The sequence below is a fragment of the Mesoplodon mirus genome (genome assembly GCF_964341445.2).
Source record: "Mesoplodon mirus genome assembly, chromosome: 3".
Lineage (NCBI taxonomy): Eukaryota > Metazoa > Chordata > Mammalia > Artiodactyla > Ziphiidae > Mesoplodon > Mesoplodon mirus.
The window spans coordinates 121,770,442-121,795,824 of record NC_138978.1 but is presented as its reverse complement, the minus strand read 5'-3'; the positions used below and the strand labels follow the sequence as shown (position 1 = coordinate 121,795,824).

At 41.3% G+C, this 25,383-nt stretch overlaps 1 protein-coding gene and 1 long non-coding RNA gene across 4 annotated transcripts in view; one reads left to right on the top strand and one right to left on the bottom strand.

Moving 5' to 3' along the window:
- LOC309799845 (T-cell surface glycoprotein CD1b-1-like) overlaps window positions 1–14,154 on the bottom strand; it is a 90,261-nt gene extending 76,107 nt beyond the window's left edge. For 2 of the 3 annotated variants that reach the window (XM_082613448.1, XM_082613449.1), the window contains exons 1-2: window positions 14,052–14,154; window positions 8,527–8,653 (exon numbers count right to left, since the gene is read on the bottom strand). In XM_082613448.1, coding sequence (XP_082469574.1) covers window positions 8,527–8,647 — 121 coding nt within the window. In that variant the 5' untranslated portion in view covers window positions 8,648–8,653; window positions 14,052–14,154. Of the gene's footprint in view, window positions 1–8,526; window positions 8,654–13,462; window positions 13,536–14,051 lie in introns of those variants that run through there. The other variant, XM_082613447.1, reaches the window with a different exon arrangement.
- Window positions 14,155–14,736: 582 nt separating this feature from the next.
- On the top strand, window positions 14,737–25,124 carry LOC309800465. The gene is made up of 3 exons (XR_014293462.1): window positions 14,737–14,867; window positions 22,064–22,134; window positions 23,135–25,124. It is a non-coding gene; the product is annotated as an uncharacterized lncRNA (long non-coding RNA).
- The last annotated feature ends 259 nt before the right edge of the window (window positions 25,125–25,383 follow it).

Here is a 25,383-nt window from a genome sequence, read left to right as displayed (position 1 = left end):
GGAAACAGAAGCTTTAAATGACACAATAGATGGGATAGATTTAATAGATATTTATAGGACATTCCATCCAAAAACAGCAGATTACACTTTCTTCTCAAGTGCACACGGAACATTCTCCAGGATAGATCACATCTTGGGTCAGAAATAAAGCCTTGGTAATTTTAAGAAAATTGAAATCATATCAAGCATCTTTTCCGACCACAGTGCTATGAGATTAGAAATCAATTACAGGGAAAAAATGTAAAAAACACAAACACATGGAGGCTAAACAATACGTTACTAAATAACCAAGAGATCACTGAAGAAATCAAAGAGGAAATCAAAAAATACGTAGAGACAAATGACAACAAACTCACAATGATCCAAAACCTATGGGATGCAGCAAAATCAGTGCTAAGAGGGAAGTTTGTAAGCAATAAAATCCTACTTCAAGAAACAAGAAAAATCTCAAATAAACAATCTAACCTTACACCTAAAAGAAATAGAGAAAGAACAACAAATAATACCCAAAGTTAGTAGAAGGAAAGAAATCATAAAGATCAGAGAAGAAATAAATGAAATAGAACCAAAGAAAACAATAGCAAAGATCAATAAAACTAAAAGCTGAGTCTTTGAGAAGATAAACAAAATTGATAAACCTTTAGCCAGACTCATTAAGGAAAAGAGGGAGAGGACTCATATCAATACAATTAGAAATGAAAAAGGAGAAGTTATAACAAACACCACAGAAATACAAAGCATCCTAAGAGACTACTACAAGCAACTCTATGCTAATAAAATGGGCAACCTGGAAAAAATGGACAAATTCTTACAAAGGTATAACCTTCCAAGACTGAACCAGGAAGAAACAGAAAATATGAACAGACCAATCACAAGTAGGGAAATTGAAACTGTGATTAAAAATCTTCCAATAAACAAAAGTCCAGGGCCAGATGGCTTCAAAGGTGCATTCTATCAAACATTTAGAGAAGAGCTAACACCCATCCTTCTCAAACTCTTCCAAAAAACTGCATAGGAAGGAACACTCCCAAGCTCATTCTATGAGCCCACCATCACCCTGATACCAAAACCAGACAAAGATACTACAAAAAAAGAAAATTACAGACCAATATCACTGATGAATATAGATGCAAAAATCCTCAACAAAATACGAGCAAACAGAATCCAACAACACATTAAAAGGATCATACACCATTATCAAATGGGATTTATCCCAGGGATGCAGGGATTCTTCAATATATGCAATTCAATCAATCTGATACACCATATTAACAAATTGAAGAATAAAAACCATATGATCAACTCAATAGATGCAGAAAAAGCTTTTGACAAAATTCAACACCCAGTTATGAAAAAAACTCTCCAGAAAGTGGGCATAGAGGGAACCTACCTCAACAAAATAAAGGCCATATATGACAAAACCCACAGCAAACATCATTCTCAATGGTGAAAAACTGAAAGCATTTCCTCTAAGATCAGGAACAAGATAAGAATGTCCACTCTCACTACTATTATTCAACATAGTTTTGGAAGTCCTAGCCACGGCAATCAGAGAACAAAAAGAAAGAAAGGAATACAAATCGGAAAAGAAGAAGTAAAATTGTCACTGTTTGCAGATGACCAGATACTATACATAGAGAATCCTAAAGATGCCACCAGAAAATTACTAGATCTAATCAATGAATTTGGTAAAGTTGTAGGATACAAAGTTAATGCACAGAAATCTCTTGCATTCCTATACACTAACAATGAAAGATCAGAAAGAGAAATTAAGGAAACAATCCCAATCACTGCTGCAACAAAAAGAACAAAATAACTAGGAATAAACCTACCTAAGGTGGTAAAAGACCTGTACTCAGAAAACTATAAGACACTGATGAAAGAAATCAAAGATGACACAAACAGATGGAGAGATATACCATATTCTTCGATTGGAAGAATCAATATTGTGAAAATGACTATATTACCCAAAGCAATCTACAGTTTCAATGCAATCCCTATCAAATTAGCAGTGGCATTTTTTACAGAACTAGAACAAAAAATGTTAAAATTTGTACGGAGACACAAAAGACCCCGGATACCAAACCAACCTTGAGGGAAAAATACAGAGATGGAGGAATCAGACTTGCTGACTTCAGACTATACTGCAAGCCTACAGTAATCAAAACAATAATAGTACTGGCACAAAAACCCAAATATAGATCAATGGAACAGGATAGAAAGCCTAGAGATAAACCCACGCACCTACGGTCAACTAATCTATGACAAAGGAGGCATGGATATACAATGGAGAAAAGACAGTCTCTTCAATAAGTGATGCTGGGAAAACTGGACAGCTACGTGTAAAAGAATGAAATTAGAACACTTCCTAACACCATACACAAAAATAAACTCAACATGGATTAGAGACCTAAATGTAAGACTGGGCACTATAAAACTCTGAGAGGAAAACACAGGAAGAACACTCTTTGACATAAATCACAGCAAGATCTTTTTTGATCCACCTCCTAGAGTAATGGAAATAAAAAAAAAATGGGACCTAATGAAACTTCAAAGCTTTTGCACAGCAAAGGAAACCATAAACAAGACAAAAAGACAATGCTCAGATTGGGAGAAAATATTTGCAGACGAATCAATGGACAAAGGATTAATCTCCAAAATATATAAAGAGCTCATGCAGCTCAATATTAAAAAAACAAAGAACCAATCCAAAAATGGGCAGAAGACCTAAATAGACATGTCTCCAAAGAAGACATACAGATGGCCAAGAAGCACATGAAAACCTGCTCAACATCACTAATTATTAGAGAAATGCAAACAAAACTACAATGAGGTATCACCTCACTCCAGTTAGAATGGGCTTCATAAGAAATTCTACAAACAACAAATGCTGGAGAGGGTGTGGAGAAAAGGGAACCCTCTTGCACTGTTGGTGGGAATGTAAACTGACACAGCCACTATGGAGAACAGTATGGAGGTTCCTTAAAAAACTAAAAATAGAAGTATGCCCACTGCTGGGCATATACCCAGAGAAAACCGCAATTCAAATAGACACATGCACCCCAACGTTCACTGCAGCCCTGTTTACAATAGCCAGGTCATGGAAGCAACCTAAATGCCCATTGACAGAGGAATTCATGAAGAAGTTGTGGTACATATATACAATGGACTATTACTCAGCCATAAAAGTAACGAAATTGGGTCATTTGTTGAGACGTGGATGGATCTAGAGACTGTCATACAGAGTGAGTAAGTCAGAAAGAGAAAAACAAATATCGTATATTAACGCATTTATGTGGAACCTAGAAAAATGGTACAGATGAACCAGTTTGCAGGGCAGAAATTGAGACACAGATGTAGAGAACAAACGTATGGATACCAAGGGGGGATGCCCCGGGGTGGGGGGTGTGGTGGTGTGATGAATTGGGCGATTGGGATTGACATGTATACACTGATGGGTATAAAATTGATGACTAATAAGAACCGGCTGTATAAAAAAAATTTTTTTTAAAAGTACAGGAAGCACAGAGAGTCCCATACAGGATAAATCCAAGAAGAAACATGCCAAGACACATATTTATCAAACTATCAAAAATTAAATACAAAGAAAAAAATATTAAAAGCATCAAGGGAAAAGCAATAAATAACATACAAGGGAATCCCCATAAGGTTAACAGCTGATCTTTCAGCAGAAACTCTGCAAGCCACAGGGGATTGGCAGGACATATTTAAAGTGATGAAAGGGAAAAACGTACAACCAAGATTACTCTACCCAGCAAGGATCTCATTCATATTCAATGGAGAAATTAAAACCTTTACAGACAAGCAAAACTAAGAGAATTCAGCACCACTAAACCAGCTTTACAACAAATGCTAAAGGAACTTCTCTAGACAGGAAACACAAGAGACAGAAAAGACCTAAAATAACAAACCCAAAACAGTAAAGAAAATAGTTATAGGAATGTACATATCGATAATTACCTTAAATGTAAAAGGATTAAATGCTCCAACCAAAAGACAAAGACTGGCTGCATGGATACAAAAACAAGACCCATATATATGCTGTCTACAAGAAACACACTTTAGACTTGGGACACATACAGACTGAAAGTGAGGGGATGGAAAAAGATATTCCATGCAAAAGGAAATCAAAAGAAAGCTGGACTAGCAATTTTCATATCAGACAAAATAGGCATTAAAATAAAGAGTGTTACAAGAGACAAAGAAGGACACTACATAATGATCAAGGGATCAATCCAAGAAGAAGATATAACAATTGTAAATATATATGCACCCAACATAGGGGCACCTCAATACATAAGGCAAATGCTAACAGCCATAAAAGGAGAAATCGACAGTAATACAATCATAGTAGGGGACTTTAACACCCCACTTTCACCAATGGACAGATCATCCAAAATGAAAATAAATAAGGAAACACAAACTTTAACTGATACATAAAACAAGATGGATTTAATTGATATTTATAGGACTTTCCATCCAAAAACAACAGAATACACTTTCTTCTCAAGTGCTCATGGAACATTCTCCAGGACAGATCATATCTTGGGTCACAAATCAAGCCGTGGTAAAATGAAGAAAATTGAAATCATATCACGTATCTTTTCCAACCACAACACTATGAGACTAGATATCAATTACAGGAAAATATCAGTAAAAAAATATAAACACATGGAGGTTAAACAATACACTACTAAATAACCAAGAGATCACTGAAGAAATCAAAGAGGAAATCAAAAAATACCTAGAGACAAAAGACAATGAAAACACAATGACCCAAAACCTATGGGATGCTGTAAAATCATTTCTAAGAGAGAAGTTGATAGCAATACAATCCTACTTCAAAAAACAAGAAACATCTCAAATAAACAATCTAACCTTGCACCTAAAGCAATCAGAGAAAGAAGAACAAAAAAAAAAAAACCCAAACTTAGCAGAAGGAAAGAAATGATAAAGATCAGATCAGAAATAAATGAAAAAGAAACGAAGGAAACAATAGCAAAGATCAACAAATCTAAAACCTGGTTCTTTGAGAACATAAATAAAATTGATATACCATTAGCCAGACTCATCAAGAAAAAAAGGGAGAAGACACAAATCAATAGAATTAGAAATGAAAATGGAGAAGTAACAACTGACATTGCAGAAATACAAAAGATTGTGAGAGATTACTACAAGCACCTATACGCCAATAAAATGGACAACCTGGAAGAAATGGACAAATTCTTAGAAAAGCACAACCTTCTGACTCTGAACCAGGAAGAAATAGAAAATATAAACAAACCAATCACAGGCACTGAAATTGAAACTGTGATTTAAAAGCTTCCAACAAACAAAAGCCCAGGACCAGATGGCTTCACAGGCGAATTCTATCAAACATTTAGAGAAGAGCTAACACCTATCCCTCTCAAACTCTCCCAAAATACAGCAGAGAGAGGAACACTCCGAAACTCATTCTACAAGGCCACCATCACCCTAATACCAAAACCAGACAAAGATGTCACAAAGAAAGAAAACTACAGGCCAATAGCACTGATGAACAGAGATGCAAAAACTCTCAGCAAAATACTAGCAAACAGAATCCAACAGCACATTAAAAGGATCATACACCATGATCAAGTGGGGTTTATTCCAGGAATGCAAGGATTCTTCAATATATGCAAATCAATCAATGTGATACACCATATTAACAAATTGTAGGAGAAAAACCATATAGTCATCTCAGTAGATGGAGAAAAAGCTTTTGACAAAATTCAACATATTTATGATAAACCCCCCCAGAAAGTGGGCATAGAGGGAACTTACCTCAACATAATAAAGGCCACATATGACAAACCCACAGCCAATATCATCCTCCAATGGTGAAAAACAAAGTATTTCCAGTAAGACAAGGAACAAGACAAGGTTGTCCACTCTCACCACTATTATTCAACATAGTTTTGGAAGTTTTAGCCATAGCAATCAGAGAAGAAAAAAAAATAAAAGGAATCCAATTTGGAAAGGAAAAAATAAAGATGTCACTGTTTGCAGATGACATGATACTATACATAGAGAATCCTAAAGATGCTACCAGAAAACTACTAGAGCTAATCAATGAATTTGGTAAAGTAGCAGGATACAAAATTAATGCACAGAAATCTCTTGCATTCCTATACACTAATGATGCAAAATATGAAAGAGGAATTAAGGAAACACTCCCATTTACCACTGCAACAAACAAAATAAAATACCTAGGAATAAACCTACCTAGAGAAACAAAAGACCTGTATGCAGAAAAGTATAAGACACTGATGAAAGAAATTAAAGATGATACAAATATTTGGAGAGATATACCGTGTTCTTGGATTGGAAGAATCAACATTGTGAAAATGACTATACTACCCAAAGCAATCTACAGATTCAGTGCAATCCCTATCAAGCTACCAACGGCATTTTTCACAGAACTAGAACAAAAAATTTCACAATTTGCATGGAAACACAAAAGACCCCGAATAGCCAAAGCAATCTTGCCAAAGAAAAACGGAGCTGGAGGAATCAGGCTCCCGGACTTCAGACTATACTACAAAGCTACAGTAATCAAGACAGTATGGTACTGGCACAAAAACAGGAATATACATCAATGGAACAGGATAGAAAGCCTAGAGATAAACCCATGCACCTATGGTCAACTTATCTATGACAAAGCAGGCAAGAATATACAGTGGAGAAAAGACAGCCTCTTCAATAACTGGTGCTGAGAAAACTGGGCAGCCACATGTAAAAGAATGAAATTAGAACACTACCTAACACCATACACAAAAATAAACTCAAAGTGCATTAAATACCTAAATGTAAGGCAAGACACTATAAAAGTCTTAGAGGAAAACACAGGCAGAACACTCTATGACATAAATCACAGCAAGATCCTCCTTGACCCACCTCTTAGAGAAATGGAAATAAACACAAAAATAAACAAATGGGACCTAATGAAACTTAAAAGCTCTTGCACAGAAAAGGAAACCATAAACAAGAGGAAAAGACAACCCTCAGAATAGGGGAAGATATTTGCAAATGAAGCAACTGACAAAGGATTCATTTCCAAAATTTACCAGCAGCTCATGCAGCTCAATATCAAAAAAACAAACAAGCCAATACAAAAATGGGCAGCAGACCCCAATAGACATTTCTCCAAAGAAGATATACAGATTGCCAACAAACATATGAAAGGATGCTCAACATCACTAATCATTTGAGAAATGCAAATCAAAACTACAATGAGGTATCACCTCACACCAGTCAGAATGGCCATCATCAGACAATCTACAAACAATAAATGTTGGAGAGGGTGTGGAGAAAAGAGAACCCTCTTGCACTGTTGGTGGGAATGTAAATTGATACAGCCACTATGGAGAACAGTATGGAGGTTCCTTAAAAAACTAAAAATAGAACTATCATACGATCCAGCAATCCCACTACTGGGCATATACCCTGAGAAAACAATAATTTAAAAAGAGTCATGTACCACAATATTCATTGCAGCTCTATTTACAATAGCCAGGACATGGAAGCAACCTGAGTGTCCATCGACAGATGAATGGATAAAGAAGATGTGGCACATATATACAATGGAATATTACTCAGCCATAAAAAGAAACAAAATTGAGTTATTTGTAGTGAGGTGGATGGACCTAGAGTCTGTCATACAGAGTGAAGTAAGTCAGAAAGAGAAAAACAAATACCGTATGCTAACATATATATGTGGAATCTTAAAAATATATACATATATATGGTTCTGAAGAACCTACGGGCAGGACAGGAATAAAGATGCAGACGTAGAGAATGGACTTCAGGACACGGGGAAGGGGAAGGGGAAGCTGGGACAAAGTGAAAGAGTGGCATGGACATATATACACTACCAAATGTAAAATAGATAGCTAGTGGGAAGCAGCCGCATAGCACAGGGAGATCAGCTCAGTGCTTTGTGATCACCTAGAGGGGTGGGATAGGGAGGGTAGGAGGGAGATGCAAGAGGGCAGGGATATGGGGATATATGTATACATATAGCTGATTCACTTTGTTATACAACAGCAACTAACACAACAATGTAAAGCAATTATACTCCAATAAAGATGTTAAAAAAAAAGGTGTTCTCTGACACACAATGAGATCTGAAACTCAAATGAAAACAGTCCCTGTTATTACACGTAGAGGTTTCTCCAGTGCTCATTGAGGGTGCAATGTGGCTGAACTTTTTCTCAAACTCAGTATATTTATAGGCTTTTTCACTAATGAGAACTCTAGTGCTGTATGAAATGAAAGCTCTAAAGGAAGCTTTGCCACACTGGATATATATATATATATATATATACATACACAGGACTTCTCCTCAAGTATATTCTCTAAGGATGGCATGCCAACTTAAGCTCTTCCCAAACTCATATGTATACAAATCCATTCCCCTGGGACTGCTTCTTTGGGACAAGAACATCTTAGGGGAAATCACTGACACATTTTTCTTGGTGGTACCTTCTTTATCTTTCACTGCCTTCCTGTTGCTGAACTTTTTCCAGTTTGGATGCTGTGCAACACTTATTGACCTTTCTTGTAATGTTTCAGTACGCTTGTATACCCTGGAAATATTCTGCATCTAGACCTGAGAAAAAAACAAAGAATAACAGGCATTATATTAGTTATTAGGAGAATCCAACATTTTTCTTCTGAAGAATTCAAAGCAAAGGAAGAAAACCAAAATGATGTTTGGTCCACTTTCAACTGTTAAGTTCCAACTCTTTTTTTCTATTTTTTTTTTTTTTGTTAAAAAGAATTTATTCAGGTAGGAAGAAAGATCAACTGAGGTGGGCCTTTTAGAGTGGTTAATTGTTTTAAGTGAGCAGTTTTCTTCTGAGGAAATTAGGCACCATTTTAAACTGCACTGAATTATCTTTAAGAAGAATATGTACAGTAAATTTTCAAAAAAAAATTTTCAAGCATCATAAGGGAGTAGAACAGTGATGTAATGTTTTTGCATTATCTTGGAGGAATAGTTGGGGCCGTGAGACCCAACTCCCTTCATTGTCAACTCTTATTAACCACATTCTTTTAAGGGAAGCACAATACTTGCTTTATTGCATATGTCATGCTTTGAAGGACATTAAAAGAAGATTGTGGAAGTTCTACAACCAAAAGTTTTTTAAAAGCTAGGCTGAAATGAGACTTTAATATGAGATATTAACCCATTCTCTAAAGTGGATGTACCAGAGCATCAACCAAATGACAACTTTTAGACCTGAAATCTCTCTCTCATGGTTTTTTGAAACAAAAGTAATGACTAAGTTAAAGTTTCCATACCATGAATCAAAATAAAAACTACCTTAAAGTTTAAGATGTCAATTTAATTAACCATATTCAAATTTGGTTGTTTTTGTGGGTTTTAAACTGGAAGTGTGTAAAAGCAAGTAAATGGTTTGAAAGCTTAATCTTTCCCAGTCTTATTTTGCTTGACAAAACCTACTCATCATTCCTACTGCCACCACCTGACCCTAATTAGACACATACTATCCACTTTTAACTCTCATATGGAGCAAGATTGAGTGCAATATAACCTACTGACACATTAATATTCTCTCTCTCTCTCATACACACAATCACCCATCACTCACTCAGGTCAGGCCTACTGCTCGCATAACCAAAGTCAGCCATCTTGAACCTGTATGAACAAGAGAGGGAGGACATGAAGAATCTACAGGGGGGCTTCCGGGCTTCCCTGGTGGCACAGTGGTTAAGAATACGCCTGCCAATGCAGGGGACACGGGTTTGAGCCCTGGTCCGGGAAGATTCCACATGCTGCGGAGCAACTAAGCCTGTGCGTCACAACAACTGAGCCTGCGCTCTAGAGCCCACGAGCCACAACTACTGAGCCTGCGTGCTACAACTACTGAAGCCCCTGTACCTAGAGCCCATGCTCCGCAACAAGAGAAGCCACCACAATGAGAAGCCCACGCACTGCAACAAAGAGCAGCCCCCGCTCACCACAACTAGAGAAAGCCCACGCACAGCAATGAAGACCTAACACAGCCAAAATTAAAAATAAACAAATTCATATTTTAAAAAAAAGAAAGAAATCTACAGGGATTTCCCTGGTGGTCCAGTGGTAAAGAATCCACCTTACAGTGCAGGGGATATGGGTTCGATCCCTGGTCAGGGAACTAAGATCCCACATGCCACGGGGTAACTAAGCCCACATGCCACAACTACTGAACTTGCACACCTCAACCAGGGAGTCTGGTTGAGGTATCATATATATGTGTATTTATTTTTCTCTTTCTGACTTACTTTACTCTGTATGACAGACTCTAGGTCCATCCACCTCACTACAAATAACTCAATTTCATTTCTCAATTTCATTGCATGCTGCAAACTACAGAGCCCATATGCTCTGGAACCTGCACGCTACAACTACAGAGCCCGGTGCCCTGGAGCTTGCACGCCACAAGTAGAAAAAGAAAATCGACTGCCACAACTAGCAAGAAGCATGCATGCTACAACAAAAGATCCTGTGTGCTGCAACTAAGACCCAACACAGCCAAAAATAAATTAAATAAATAAATAAATAAATAGCTATTGGATAAAAGATAAATTTTAAAAAAAAGAAATCTACAAAGAGACAACCAAGTTGAATTCATTGAGCATGGCTTCAGAAGCTGGGGATACAAAGGTGAGTACAATTAGATCATTGTACTGAAGAGGAAACAGGCTCAAAGAGTCATGTGACTGGCCCAAAGACATATGGCCAACAAGCAGAGCTGGAATTCAAACCTGGGTCTGACTGACTCCAAGGCCTGTACTCTTAAATACAATGCAGAAAGCTCTTCACATGACCACCTTCAAAGGACCTACAATCTAGTAAGTAGAAAGAGATTAATGAGTACTGCCATGTGTTTTGTTCTGAGAAAAGGAGAGGGACATAGGAAAGGAAACTCATCCATACTGGGCAGGAGAGGAGAACTGTTAAAGCTTCTAGGAAGATGTGTTCCTCTAGCTGAGTTGTGAAAGAGCACTGTAGTAAGGCAAGGATTAAGGGAAAGGGCATTCTAGGCAAAGAGAACAACACAGAGAAAAACAAAATAGTAATATAGTCAGGGAACTGCAAATTTCATATTTCTGAATCATCAAGTCAGGAAGAGCACAGAGGAAGATAAAGCTGTTGAGGTAAACAGGCGTCAGATTAGGGGAGGGGAGAAGGGGGTGCCTGGAATGCCAAGTAAGGAGTTGCCAACTGAAGGGCTTAAAATGGGAGACATGGTAAGACCTGTGGTTGGTGACAGCCACTCTGGTGGTGGTGAACTGGATGCCCTAGAAGGGGAGTGAGATTGGCAGCCAGGATGCCAGACAGAAGTAAAGCAATAACAACTTTTGTGTGCTCTTTGACTAGGCGGGCTCATCCTTCTACACAAGGACATGGTGGGAAGTGGTCCCAGAGATAACAGAACAGCACAGAGGCCAGTTCAGAAGTATGCCAAATGGGACAAATGATACTACATCCCAAATACACCACAGGTGACCTTGGCTCTTCAGACTTATGACCTTTGGCTTAGCTACAATTTAAGGAATGATCCTAAGATTATTCTATAGTTTTTCTAGACTGCAGATTGTTCAAAGTTAAGGACTATTATCTTATTCATCTCTGTAGATCCCACACTATTCACTACACACACAGTGGCTTACACATAATAAGTGCTCTGTAAATGGTTTTTTTTAAATCCTTTCATCCTACAATTGAGTGCCTTCTATACACCATGTTCTAGGGACTAAGGAAACAGATTAGGACCATACTCTCATGGAGCTTATTTTCTAGTTTGGGAAACAGACAATAAGCAAGTAAACAAATATATAGTATTTTCAAGAAGGGATACTACTTAACACAGGGATAGAGTAATAAAGGCTCTATTTGATTATAGATAAGGTAATCAGAGAAGAACTCTCTGATGAAATGAATATTTGAGTAAAGCCCTGAACAAGTTACCTGAAAAAGAGTATTCCAGGCAGAGGGAGTGTGCATGGCATGTTTATGAAACAGCAATAAAGCCAGGGTAGCTAGAGTAGAGTGACCATAAGGAATAGGGTAGGAGGTGAGATTAGAGAGGTAACTGGGGATCAGATCATGCAGGGACTTGGAGGGGAATTATTTTAAGCATAATAGAAGATGAAATTTCACTTCTTTATGGTGTGTCTCATTTTCAAGGAATGCAAATGAAGTAGTATTCGTCATAAACAATCCTAGAGGTAAATCTACTGTCCAAAGGCATTACAAAGCATTCTTCTTTTTTTTTTTCTTTTTGTGGCTGGCTGAATTGGGTCTTCATTGCTGTGTGTGGGCTTTCTTTAGTTGCAACGAGCAGGGGCTACTCTTCTTTGCAGTGCACAGGCTTCTCATTGCTGTGGCTTCTCCTGTTGCAGAGCATGGGCTCTAGGCGTGCAGGCTCATAGTTGCTGCACACGAGCTCAGTAGTTGCGGCATGAGAGCCCTGTAGTTGTGGCACACAGGCCCTAGAGCACACGGGCTTCAGTAGTTGCAGCACGTGGGCCCTAGAGCACATGGGCCTCAGTAGTTGTGGAGCATGGGCTCCATAGTTGTGGCACACAGGCTCTAGGGTGCACAGGCTTCAGTAGTTGTGGCAAGCATTCTTTAAATAAGCTTGGTTATTAGATTATCTATTATTTGGAAATCTATCCACCACCACCCCCTATTGCATTGCCTCCAATAAGACAATTTAGAATAGACTAGGGGAATAAAAAACGATTTCTGAATTTACGGTTCAAAAATATCTTTTGAAAGGTAATATTTCTGTTCTAGCCCAGTCAATCCATTAAGGCATGCTTTAAAAAAAGAAAAATGCTAAGGCTTTTCTTCCCCAGTCATGCAGGGTTCTACTTCTTATCACACATCAATGGGTCCCTCCTGACCACTGTCTCCATGAGATTAACTTTTCAAACCTCAGATTCCTCCCATCGCTCAATAGGCAGCAGAATTAAGTCAATTTGGGTTGCATGACATTCCATGATTCTGGAGCATTCGGTATAAAAGATCTGCAAGTGATTCTAGTCCAAGTAGTGTGTATAAATGCTAAGAGACTGCCCTGGAATGAGATGACGATTAATAAACATTTCTCACACAAGGATGAAGGCCAAGCATGGAGCAGTCTGTGTTACTAAATCCCCTATGAGCACGGCTTTCCCTGCAACACCTTCTGGTGTCAAAGTGACAAAACAGCAAGATACAAAAGAAATGGCTTGGGTCAGAACAAGGGGAGAGGGAGCTTGGGAGTGGAAAGAAGAACATGGAACAGAGGGAGATATGAAGAGGCCAAGTACTTTGGAATGAGCTGAGGGAAGGATGAGAATGAGCAGAGGAACACACAGGAAGGCAGGACAGAGACTGATGCCATCTTGCACTGTTGCTTACCTGCATGTCTGTGTCCTCCTGGACTGGACCCCCAGTATCTAGGTGGTTTCCGGCTAGTGCATCCCCAGCATGGAGCCCCCAGAGCCCTGCTCACAGCCAGCACTAAACTGTTTGTGCAGGTACAAGAAGAAAAGGATTGCTCTCTTCTCCCACTTTCACCATATATTTTCTGACCATATATTTATCTGACTCGTTCTGATAATTCCCTTTTTTCTACCCAGTTTCTTTCATTTCCCCCCTCTGTCCTATAAGTCAGGTCAGGTGTGCACCATCTGTTCTATAACCAAAATGTGAGGCCAGAGGCAAACTGACAGGACCAAAGAGGGACCAACTACGACCAAGGTTGCCCAACAGACTTAAGAAGAGAGACTACACAGAGGTGGAATCAGAAAAGAGGCAACTGCAATATCAGAAGAGAAACAAAAAAGAAGTGAGCTGCAAGGCTGCTGAAGTGGAAAGCTCAGATATTCTTGCGCCTACAAACATTTGCTGTGACAGCCTTTTCTTGGGGCCGTTGGCATGCCTCATGGGCTAAGGGCAGTGTTAAGATGGGCTCTGTCTAAGACAAGAGACAAGAAAAGGTACTCACGGGAGAAAGAAGGACGGAGGAGGATTCCAGGGCCTGGGTGTGAGGAAGACAGCCGAGACAAGGAACTTAAGACCAGTCGGAGCCAGCTTGGAATTGTAAAAGGGATCTGCATGTGACTGGCGCTTATCAAGGGGGAAGCCTCAAGTATGGAACAAACTGAAGGCCCCTGAAGGCAGACAGAAAGAGCGAGGTCTCACCCAAAAGAAATAACAGAACAAAGCCACACCCACGCAGCTACTCCATACCCGATTTCCCTGTGCAAGCAGCTTCCCTGCACCCACTGGACTTCAAGATTTCTCTCTAGAAGACTGGACCCTGGTGCCCGGAACTACAACACCCATAGTGCCCCACGCGCCGGCCGAGTGACTCACCCCGTTCTGATCCCCACTAGCCAATGGGCTTCGCCAATTTCCTCTGCTCCCGGAAAAGCCGCGAGAGAAGAGGGCGCTTCCGGTACCGTGTTCTCTTTGGCCCTCGGGGAATCCAAAGGTGCAGTGCTTACGGCCAGACCGTAAGGCAGCGGTCCTAGGTGTAAGGAAGGGGTCGTCCATGGCATGGGTTCTGCTAACCGAACGTGGGCTGCTTAGGCTGACGGACAGCGCCAACCCTCTCCTTTTAGGTTCCTTCCCCACCTCTTCCGGGGCTGGCCTAGGACCTGCAGCACATGCGCACTGTCCCACCGGTACCGGGGCTGGCCTCGTTCCGGTAGCACGCACTCACTTCTTTACCTTGGCCGCGGCGGGCCTCAGACTTGCAGCACGTGCACACCTAGAGGAAGACCCGACAGTCAATCTGATTGTTTTCGTTGCTGTGCGGGTTCGTGCCCTTTTTTCATTTTCTTTCGCTTGTTTAACATCTGGGAGCAGCAATGAAGTGTTACTAAAAGATCCCTAAAAAAAACAATAATAATAAGATCCCTAAAGCTGGAGTTGAAATTTGCGCTTTGTAACAAATCAGCTGTGGGGTATTGGGCAAGTCATTTAATCTTCCGTTAGGACCTACTGGTCTGTGAAACCTGGATGACATTTGAGACTCAGCCTGTCTCTTCGCACTGCTGGGAGGGGCTGTTTGCAAACTATTGGTGCCCACTGCCCTCCACGTCCCCATAGGACAGCCAAGCTGCCTCCTAAGCGCAGTGCCCCAGAGAACCAAATGATCGAGCTGAGCATTGGTCCAGCATCGTCGAATGAAGTGAAAGAAAGGAACTGGAAATGGGACAGCATTTGGGGGGTCAGCTGGAAGGAGAAGTGGGGAAAGAGAAGTTTTGTTGGGTTTTCCCCTCTACCAGCAATTCCTGATAATTATCTACCTGAATATCATCCCATCTGACCCCTTTTCTCCATCTCCAGTTCCCACCCCACCACTTGTTGGATTATTCTAAAGTGCAAATGTGATCATTAAAATGTGTCATGACTTCCCTGTGCCCCTAAAATAAAGTACCAACACCTTAACAAGGGTTTCATTGCCTGGCCTCTTCCTACTCCTCCAGCCTTCTCTCACTCTGTGTTCCAATCACTTTCAAATACTATGTTCTTTTTTTTTTTTTTTTTTTTTTTTTGCGGTACGCGGGCCTCTCACTGTTGTGGCCTCTCCCGTTGCGAAGCACAGGCTCCGGACGCGCAGGCCCAGCGGCCATGGCTCACGGGCCCAGCCGCTCTGCGGCATGTGGGATCTTCCCGGACCAGGGCACGAACCCGCGTCTCCTGCATCGTCAGGCGGACTCTCAACCACTGTGCCACCAGGGAAGCCCTATGTTCTTTTTTTTTAATCTTTAAAATGTTTTTCTTTTATTGTGATGAAATATACATAACATAAAATTTACGATTTTAAACATTTTTAAGTGTACACTTCAGTGGCATTAATTACATACACATTGTTATGCAGCCGTCACCACGGTCTGTCTCCAGAACTTTTTCATCTTTCCAAACTGAAACTCTGAACTCTTTGAACAATAACTCCCCATCCCTCCATTGCTTTCAGCCCCTGGCAACCACCATTCTACTTTCTGTCTCTATTAACTTGACTACTCTAGGTACCTCGTGTAAGTGGAATCACACAGTAGTTGTCCTTTTGTGACTGGCTTATTCCAGTTAGCATAATATCCTCAAGGTTGTACTTTAACACAAGAGGCTGCTTCTTATCTCAAGGCCTTTTTGCCTGTGGAAACAATGTAATAAGCATTCTGAACTCTGCTGAGCACAGTCCTGGCTTGCTTTTAAGCAATGCCATCCACCATACTCTTGTCAGTTCTCCCTTTTCGGCTCTGAAAGATTCTGTAGCTTTCTGTTAGCTTAGTTATTAGAAGTCCAGCCTAGTGTAGTTAGTCCACTTTAAAACTTCAGTCTCATTTCAAGTTTACATTCCTTCCTTCCCCTCAGCACCAGCCAGTCTTCAGCGTGGGACTCAGTTTGGGGAACTGGTGCATTCTGTCCTTTAATAGAACTCTCTTTTTTGTTAATTTAAGCTACTTGTTGTGTTGGGACCTGGAGGAGGGTCTGGGACGAAGGACAAAACATCCTTTTACCTAACTGGGCATGTCATGGCAACCATCTGTTGGTTGTTTGCCTCTCAGGCTAAAGCTGACTGATGGTGGATACCTTCCATTTGGAAGGTGCCCAAATGCTAACTCTTATGGGCACATGGATTAGTTTCCTGGGAGCTCTCTCCATCGCACCGTCCCCTGATGGGACATCTGCTCCAGCCTAACTGCTTCCCACAAGGCCTCAGGTCCTGCCTTTGGCTGTATAACTAAGCTCCCCTGGCTACTGGTTTTCTTGGGAGGAGGACCAGCAAGATGGCTCCAGCTGTGTTGATTTTCACACTGTTCCTTTGACTCACAGGAAACTCACATGTCCCTGCTAAACCACATTGTAGGAGTGACAACCCTTTCCCTGTCAACCCTCACTCCTTATTCCAATGATCACAGAGAACAGATCAGCAAGCTCATCAGCAGGTATCCAACCACGGACTGAGATGCAGTCTCTCCTTGCCAACCCATCAATTTCTATGAGTGGTTCTCTTGGAGACCCCTCACTCGGGGGAGGTGAGGACAAAACGCACAGCACTCGATCCCTTGGCTGGTGACAGACACATGATTCCATCAACCCCTTTTCCCTTTCCACCTCCACACCATCTTCTATTTATTTCCTGGGGAGGTAGAGGATGGGGTACTGGGCTATGGTTTGGGATAGCAGAACTGACTTGCCACCTCTTCATGGTACCTCTTGGTTTGGCAGAATAACTGACAATTCCAGGGTACCGAATGAGTCCTACTTAACGTCCTGCAACAAAAACACAATCTCGGGCTTCCCTGGTGGCACAGTGGTTGAGAGTCCGCCTGCCGACGCAGGAGACACGGGTTCGTCCCCCGACCGGGAAGATCCCACATGCCGCGGAGCGGCCGGGCCCGTGAGCCATGGCCGCTGAGCCTGCGCGTCCGGAGCCTGTGCTCCGCAACGGGAGAGGCCACAGCGGTGAGAGGCCTGCGTACTGCCAAAAACAAACAAAATCCATCTCCTTTGCCGAGAGCACTTGTCAAACACCTCAACACCTTCTTTTCTTCCCTTTGTCTGCGACTAGTTCCTTCTCATGTTTTATGTAAGAACGTAGATATCATCACTGCCGGAAAGAAATCCTAACACTGCCAAGCCTTAGGCAGGATACTGATCTATCACTTCCAAAGGTCCCCTTGCCTCCCTTATAACACTTAACATGTTAGGTTCTAAATGACTCTTGATAGTATATCTTCCCCATGAGACCAAGCCCCACAGGGGCTGGGACAGTGTCTGTTTTGCTCATCTTTGTCTCCTAATGCCTCACACACAAATAGCACTAAATACATGAATGAAGGATTCCTAGCTTTGGGGAGGAGTCTGTGTGATTTGAAAGAGCCTAAGGTCCTGCTGAAACGCCATTGTCCCTGCTATACCTCTACGTCCCTGAGAGCTGTTGTGCTCTACTCCTCCTTTACATAGCAGGTTATGTTGTTAAAACCCCTCTGAACTATCTGAAGTGCTGTATTAGAATCTGCACTTTCATCAATTAGTTTTATTCGATCAACCTGCCCTGTAAGCATTTGCAAAGTTTGCAAGAGAGGAAATTGTGAGACCGCCAAGGATGGGGGATTACCCTAAACTTTGGCTCCATTCCTCACAAGCCCAGAATCCCTTTTGCAGTTGTTTAGAAGTTTGACTCCATCCAGTAGGAGCTCCCTTCCCACTATTTCTCTGTGATGGAATGGAAAGGATGGCTTCTCCTATGACTGCACTGCAGCCTCTGGCTGCAACATTCCTTCATTCATTTGTTCAACAAAATATTTTTGACTGACCTAGAAGGGCGGAGGGAGCTGTAATGTATGTCTGACCAGGGCCCTTCAGGCTACTGGCAACAGGATGAAGGATGAACAGCTTTCCAAAATAAGCATATTCCTATGCTTGGACACTAGGTAGAGTTCCCAGGAGCTGGATCCACTCCTTCCTTCTCCCCTTTTCCTTCCTGTCGTCCCCCCACAATGGAACAGAAAGGAAAAGATGTGCCACAGGCCTGTGGAAAAATGCCCCTTGGCTCTCAGAGCCCTGGCATGAAATAAGATATCGTTCTTAGGAAGCAGTTCCAGACAAAAGATCCTCCTAATGTCCCCTGCCCTGAATTGTCTACTCTCTGTTTTAAAATGGGAGCAGCATTTTGTCTGAAGAGCCAAATTCTTGGATTAACTAAAACATGAATTTATCCAGAATATCACATTTATCCATTTACCCAACAAATATTTATGGAGCAGCATTTATATGCTAGTTGCTGGGGACACTAGAGTAAAGACACAATTCCTGCTCTCAAGGTACAATCTAGTGAGGGAAAAAAACAATTTCAGCACCAGGAACTATGACAGAGCTTTGCATCTATGGCCTGGAGATGGTGGAGGTTAGGGAAAGCTTCCCAGGGGAAATAACACTGGCTTAGCCTTAAAGTAGAAATTGACGAAGCAGGAAGGGGGAGGGGAGAGATGCAGGATTGTGGGCAGATAAAACACCAAGTACAGAGGCCAGGAAATAATAGAACCAAACCCTTGCTGAGCACTGTCGGGCGCCACTCTAAGAGCTTGACAAGTGTTACCTCATTTGATTCTCAAAACAACTGTTTGAAATACATAGTATGACTATTTGATAGATGAAGAGGTTAAGGTATAAGGTATAGATAAGGCAGGGAGAGGTGAAGTAAATGTATTGAACAAGATCACAGTTTACTTTTTATTTTAAACAATTACTTTTATTTTATTTTATATTTATTTTTCTATCCTTTCTTTTTTTTTTTGGTTGCGCTGGGTCTTAGTTGCAGCTCATGGGCTCCTTAGTTGCGGCTCGCAGGCTCCTTAGTTGTGGTATGCAAACTCTTAGTTGTGGCATGCATGTGGGATCCAGTGCCCTGACCAGGGATCAAATCCAGGCCCCCTCTATTAGGAGCTCAGAGTCTTAACCACTGCACCACCAGGGAAGTCCCAATCACAGTTTACTTAATAAGTGATGAAGCCAAGACTCAAACCAGGAAGTTTGAGTCCAGAACCGCTGCCCTCCACCACTTTGCTACCTGCTACTTTGGTTTGATGAAAGTTGTCTTTCATAAAGGAGTATAAGATGCGTGGGAAAGCATGAAAGGAGAAGAAACTAGGCAAGTAGGCATGGAAGGACAAAGTGAAGGCAGAGTTTGTATACCACATGGTGACATTTGGACTCTATCTTAAAGATAACAGGGATCCAAATGATGGATTTTCAGGAGTAAAACGGCCTGACTTATTTATATATATTACTCTGTTAACATGAAGTAGGATAGATTATAAGGGAATAGGACTACTAGAAGTAAGAAAAACATTGTAAATCAACTATACTTCAATTTAAAAGAAAAAAGAAGTAAGAAGACCAATTGTTAAACTATTGCAGTGATCCAGGCAAGAACGAATAAGTACCAGGAAATAAAAGTTTGAACTAAGGTAGAAGCAATGATTATAAAGAGGAGGGGATGTGATTCAGGAGTGGGATTGACAGTATTGAAACTAAGTGCAGGCACTCAGGAAGAAAGAGTGTTTTCTCATGACTCCCAGGTTTCTTATTTCAGAGACTGAGTATAGAGGAGAAGCAGGCTTGAAAGGAAAGATAATTAGAAAGAATTGGGATGTGAGTGTTTGAGATGCTTGTAGTACCGTTGAATAGTCAACTAGGCAAGACGATGGGTGGTTACATTTAGGAGTGTGGGGTAAGGAATGAGATCTGGGCAAAGATACAGATTTGAGAGCCATTGGCAACAGGTTGTCACTGAAACCATGAGAATGGATGAGATCGCTCAGAGAGGATTTCAGAAGATAAAGAGACTGAGAGACTGAGGGTGGACTCTAGGGAAACATCAAGCATATAAAAAGGCAATGGGACGCAAGGGGACTAAGGAGAAGCCGAGGTAGGAGGGAAATTGTGCAGGTGTCTACCAAAACTAAGGGAAGCAAAGGGTTTCAAGAAAGAGGAATTGGTCAATTCTGAAATGTCAGGACAGAATTTGAAAAGTGTTCATACATTTGGGATGAAGAGGTTGTTGTTGGCTCTAGGCAAACATGATTCATCGGTAGAGATGAATACCAGATCAAAGTGGGGATAGAAGCAAGTGTGGAGGAAGGAGGTGGAAAGGGCCCTTCTCAAGAAACTTGACTTTGATGGAAAGGAGAGACAACACACATTGAGGAAGGAATTTTTCCTGTCTCCCTTTCTTTCTTTCCTTCTTTCTTTCTTCTTTTCTTTCTTCCTTCCTTCCTTCCTTCCTTCCTTCCTTCCTTCCTTCCTTCCTTCCTTCCTTCCCTCCCTCCCTTTAAAGATAAGAGAGACAGGACTTCCCTGATGGCGCAGTGGTTAAGAATCCACCTGCCAATGCAGGGGGCACAGGTTCGAGCCCTGGTCCAGGAAGATCCCACATGCCGCAGAGCAACTAAGCCCGTGCACCACAACTACTGAGCCTGTGCTCTAGAGCCCATGAGCCACAACTACTGAAGTCCACATGCCCGTGCTCCACAACAAGAGAAGCCACCGCAATGAGAAGCCTGCACACCGCAATGAAGAGTAGCCGCCACTTGCCGCAACTAGAGAAAGCCTGTGCGCAGCAATGAAGACCCAACGCAGCCAAAAAGAAAAAAATACATAAATAAATGTTTTAAAAAATAAAGATAAGAGAGACTTAGCTTGGAGTATTAGTTTCCTATTGTGGCTGTAACAAATTGCTAAAAACTTCATGCCTTAAAAGTGCATAAATTTATTATCTTAAGTTCTGGGAATCAGAGGTCTTAAAATGGGTCGGCAAGGCTGCGTTACTTTTGAAGGATCTAGGAAAGAATCTGTTTCTTTGCCTTTTCTAGCTTCTAGCGGCTGCCTGTATTCTTTGGTTTGTGGCCCCCTTCCTCCATATTCAAAGCCAGCGATAGAGCATCTTCCAATCTCTGTCTCTCTCTCTCCCTATCTGTCTCCCTGTCTCTCTGCTTCTGTTGTCACATTGCTTTCTGTCTGACTTCTAAAAGGATGCTTGTGACTACATCTGGCCCACCCAGATAATCCCGGATAATTTCCCCATTTCAAAATCCTTAACTTAACCGTATCTTCAAAGTCCCTTTTACCATGTATGATAACATTTCCATATATTCCTGAGGATTAGGATAGGATATCTCTGGGGAGACATTACACAGCCCATCACTTGTAGTATTGGTCTGGCACATAGTAAGTGCTCAAAATATTATTACTGATAATAATACTTAAATTTATATGCTGAAGAGAAAGAACCATCAGAAAGACATTACAAACATAGGAGAGAGAGAGACCTTGAGAGAGAGAAAGCAAGAACCCTTAGGCCAAAAGGGATGTGTCCAGAACACAGCTGGAGGGAGGAACATTGTGGGTCCCGGACATTAAGTGAGATAATATATACATACCTGGAAAAATGTTTAATATATCATTCAGTACATATTTGTTTTCCTCCTTTATTACTTCAAGTGTGCCTACACCGGTGAAGGACCATGGTATTATCACTATTTCAGCCTGACAACCCCACCACATGCGATCACGTAAGCTCCCCAAAATTTCACCTCTGATTTATCGTTGTTTCTCCCAGACATTCTGGCTTAGTGTCTTTTGCAAAATAGATGCTCAAATATTTGGGGATGAACAAATAAATGAATTAATGAAAGAACAAATGAACAAACTTCAAAGGCTGGGAGAATATTGATTTAGGGTGATCAGAATGTAGCAGCTCCCAACAGTGAAGACTTCTGCACAAAGGCCTGAAAGGAGTGAGCTTAAAGAACAGAAAGGGAGGTTTTGCAGGTGGAAAGGATTCTTCAGAGGTGGAAAAGGGGAAGATGGGAGTGCAAGATGGTATGTGGGGGTCAAGTTTCCCCCCTTGAGTTTAAACACTGGCTGAGCTGATTGAGCAGGTAATCAGTAGAGGGTATTACAAGCCCCAAGAATGATTTTGTACTAATACAAGATAAACTAAGAATTGCTCTAGGATTCTGAAAGATATAATAACAGCACTACAATAGGAAGAGCCTTGGAATAAAAAAAGCACTAGGTTGGACATTTTTTTTTTTACATTAAATGCCTGGTTCTAGAACTAATTTCTGCATGACCTTGGGAAAATTACACAATCTCTTTGAGCCTCAGTTGCCTGAAAGGATTAAGCCAGCTGATGCAGGTAAAAAAGCCCAGAAACTGGTGTAAAGAAAGAAATAATACAATAAATTATTGCTATTACTGTCTCTCAGAGTTATGCTTTAAATAAAATAACATGTCAAAGCACCAAGGATAATGTCTTAACAGAGGCTCAGTGAAGTTTAATTTCCTCTCTTCCATATTGGAAATTTAAACTAAATGCTCTGCATAAAAATTTTAAACTAAATGCTCTCTGTAAACAGGGAATGAGAGGCTCTGGAAGCAGGGAAGCTCTTGAGATTCTGTTACCATCATCTAGATGAGAAGACTCATATAATAGTCAGGGGTCTCCAGAGAAACAGAACTAACAGGACTCTGTGTGTGTGTGTGTGTGTGTGTGTGTGTGTATTATAGGAATTGGCTCACTTGATGATGGAGGCCCAGAAGTCTCATGATTTGCCATCTGCAAGCTGGAGATCCAGGGAAGCTGGTGGTTTAATCCAGTCCAATTCCAAAAGCCTGAGAACCAGGAGTACTAATGTCTACGAGCAGGAGAAGACTGATGTCCCAACTTAAACAGAGAATAAATTCTCTCTTCCTCTAGGTTTTTGTTCTATTCAGACCCTCAGTGGATTAGATAAACTGACCTGCATTGGTGAAAGCAATCTTCTTTATTTAGTCTACCAATTCAAATGCTAATCTCTTCTGGAAACACCCTCACAGACTTATGCAGAAAATTTGTTTACCCATATCTAGGTATCCCTTAGCCTAGTCAAGTTGACATGTAAAATTCACCATCACAACTCAGGACTTCCAGAGTTCATGGAGGACCCATGTGTTAGGATCTAAGTGGTCAATGCATCACACCTCCTTTTTCCCCACCTGTGTACATAACAGGTCTCTTTTCTCCACCCAAGTTCTGAACCAGTGGAGATAGATAAATGAGGCAGATGGCAACACTCACCTTTATAACTGATAAAGACCATACTGGAAGGTATGGCTTCGGTGTGCAGCCACCATGGGCTTCCTAACAGGATGGTGGGGTGTATTTTTGGCCATGCCACACAGCTTGTGGGATCTCAGTTCCCTGACCAGAGATTGAACCTGGGCCAAGACACTGAAAGAGTGGAGTCCTAACCACTAGGGTACCAGGGATCTCCTTTTTTTTTTTCCAAACAGGAATTTCAGAATTAGACTGACTCACTACCCCATCATAATTATCAGTGGCAAACCATAGGCCTCTCACTCATGGGAGGTGTACCTCTGTAAAACATATAGAAAGGAACAGATCCAAGTGGGTGCTCTCTGCACCTGGGGGAGAGGGAGTGAAAGCTGAGTGGAGAGAGGCCAAGAGTGTTAGTAATAGGGCTTCTGTCCTAAGAAAGAAAACATCAGGAATGTGGAGAAAGTGGTCCCCCAATACCATGTTCTTTTTTTTATATTTATTTATTTATTTATTTGGCTGCATCAGGTCTTAGTTGTGGTATGCAGAATCTTCTTTGCCACGTGTGGAATTTTTAGTTGTGGCATGTGGGATCTAGTTCCCTGACCAGGAATGAAACCCAGGCCCGCTGCATTGGGACTGTGAAGTCTTAGCCACCGGACCACTGGGGAAGTCCCAATACCATGTTCTACTTTGTTTTTTTTTCCTTAGGCTTCTAGACATCACCATCCAGGTCATCAGATGCTGGCCCAGCCAGTGGTAAACTCCTCCTCAACACTGTGGTGGGTGACACAGTGGAGTTTCCCCTGGAGATACTGGAGGGAGTTCAAACTGCCTGGCCCTTTGTGACTTGTTTCTGGGCCCTGCCTCTCAAGGAACAAATGAAGGACAATTGAATCTGATATCTTTGGCAGTTGGTTCAGAGAATGATGAGTTGCTTGGCCATTTCCTGCAAATCAGCAACATAACTGGGGAACATAAAGGAAACCGCTAGGTCCAGAGCTTCATCAATAAAGTGAGTTAGTGTTACCAATCAAACCACAGCCCCAGGTGAAGCATCAGACTAGAGAAGGAAAAAAGAGTAGAAAAGATAAGAGATTGAGAAGTCCAGTCTGACTGGGGAGATAAGACCAATATGCCCGAAACAAGGAATTATAAAAGACACAGAAAAGAATGGCTAATGGTTATGGGGTTTCTTTTGGGAGGGATGAAAATATTCTCAAATTATATTGTGATGATGTTTGAAGAACCCTGTGAATTTAAAACAAACAAAAAAAAAAACACTGAACAAACGTTTTTGTTTGTTTGTTTGTTTTGTTTTGTTTTTGGCCACGCCACACAACTTGTAGGATCTCTGTTCCCTGACCAGGGATTCAACCCGGGCCATGGCAGTGAAAGTCCAGAATCCTCACCACTAGGCCACCAGGGATCTCCCCTGAACTATATACTTTAAATGGGTAAATTGTACAGCATGTGAATTATACCTCAATAAAAGGTGTTTAATTTTTTTTTAAAAAGACACAGTTGTAGTGGACTCTGGGAGAGGAGAAACCAGAATCCCAGTCCTTTACTTATTGTGCCAATAACTATGCGACCTTGGTCACTTTCCTTCTTCAAGCCTCAGCTTCCTCACCTGTTATATGAAGGAGTCGGACTAGATGACCTGTGAGGTTCCTGTATTAGTTACCTGGAGCTATTGTATCAAATTACCACAAACTAA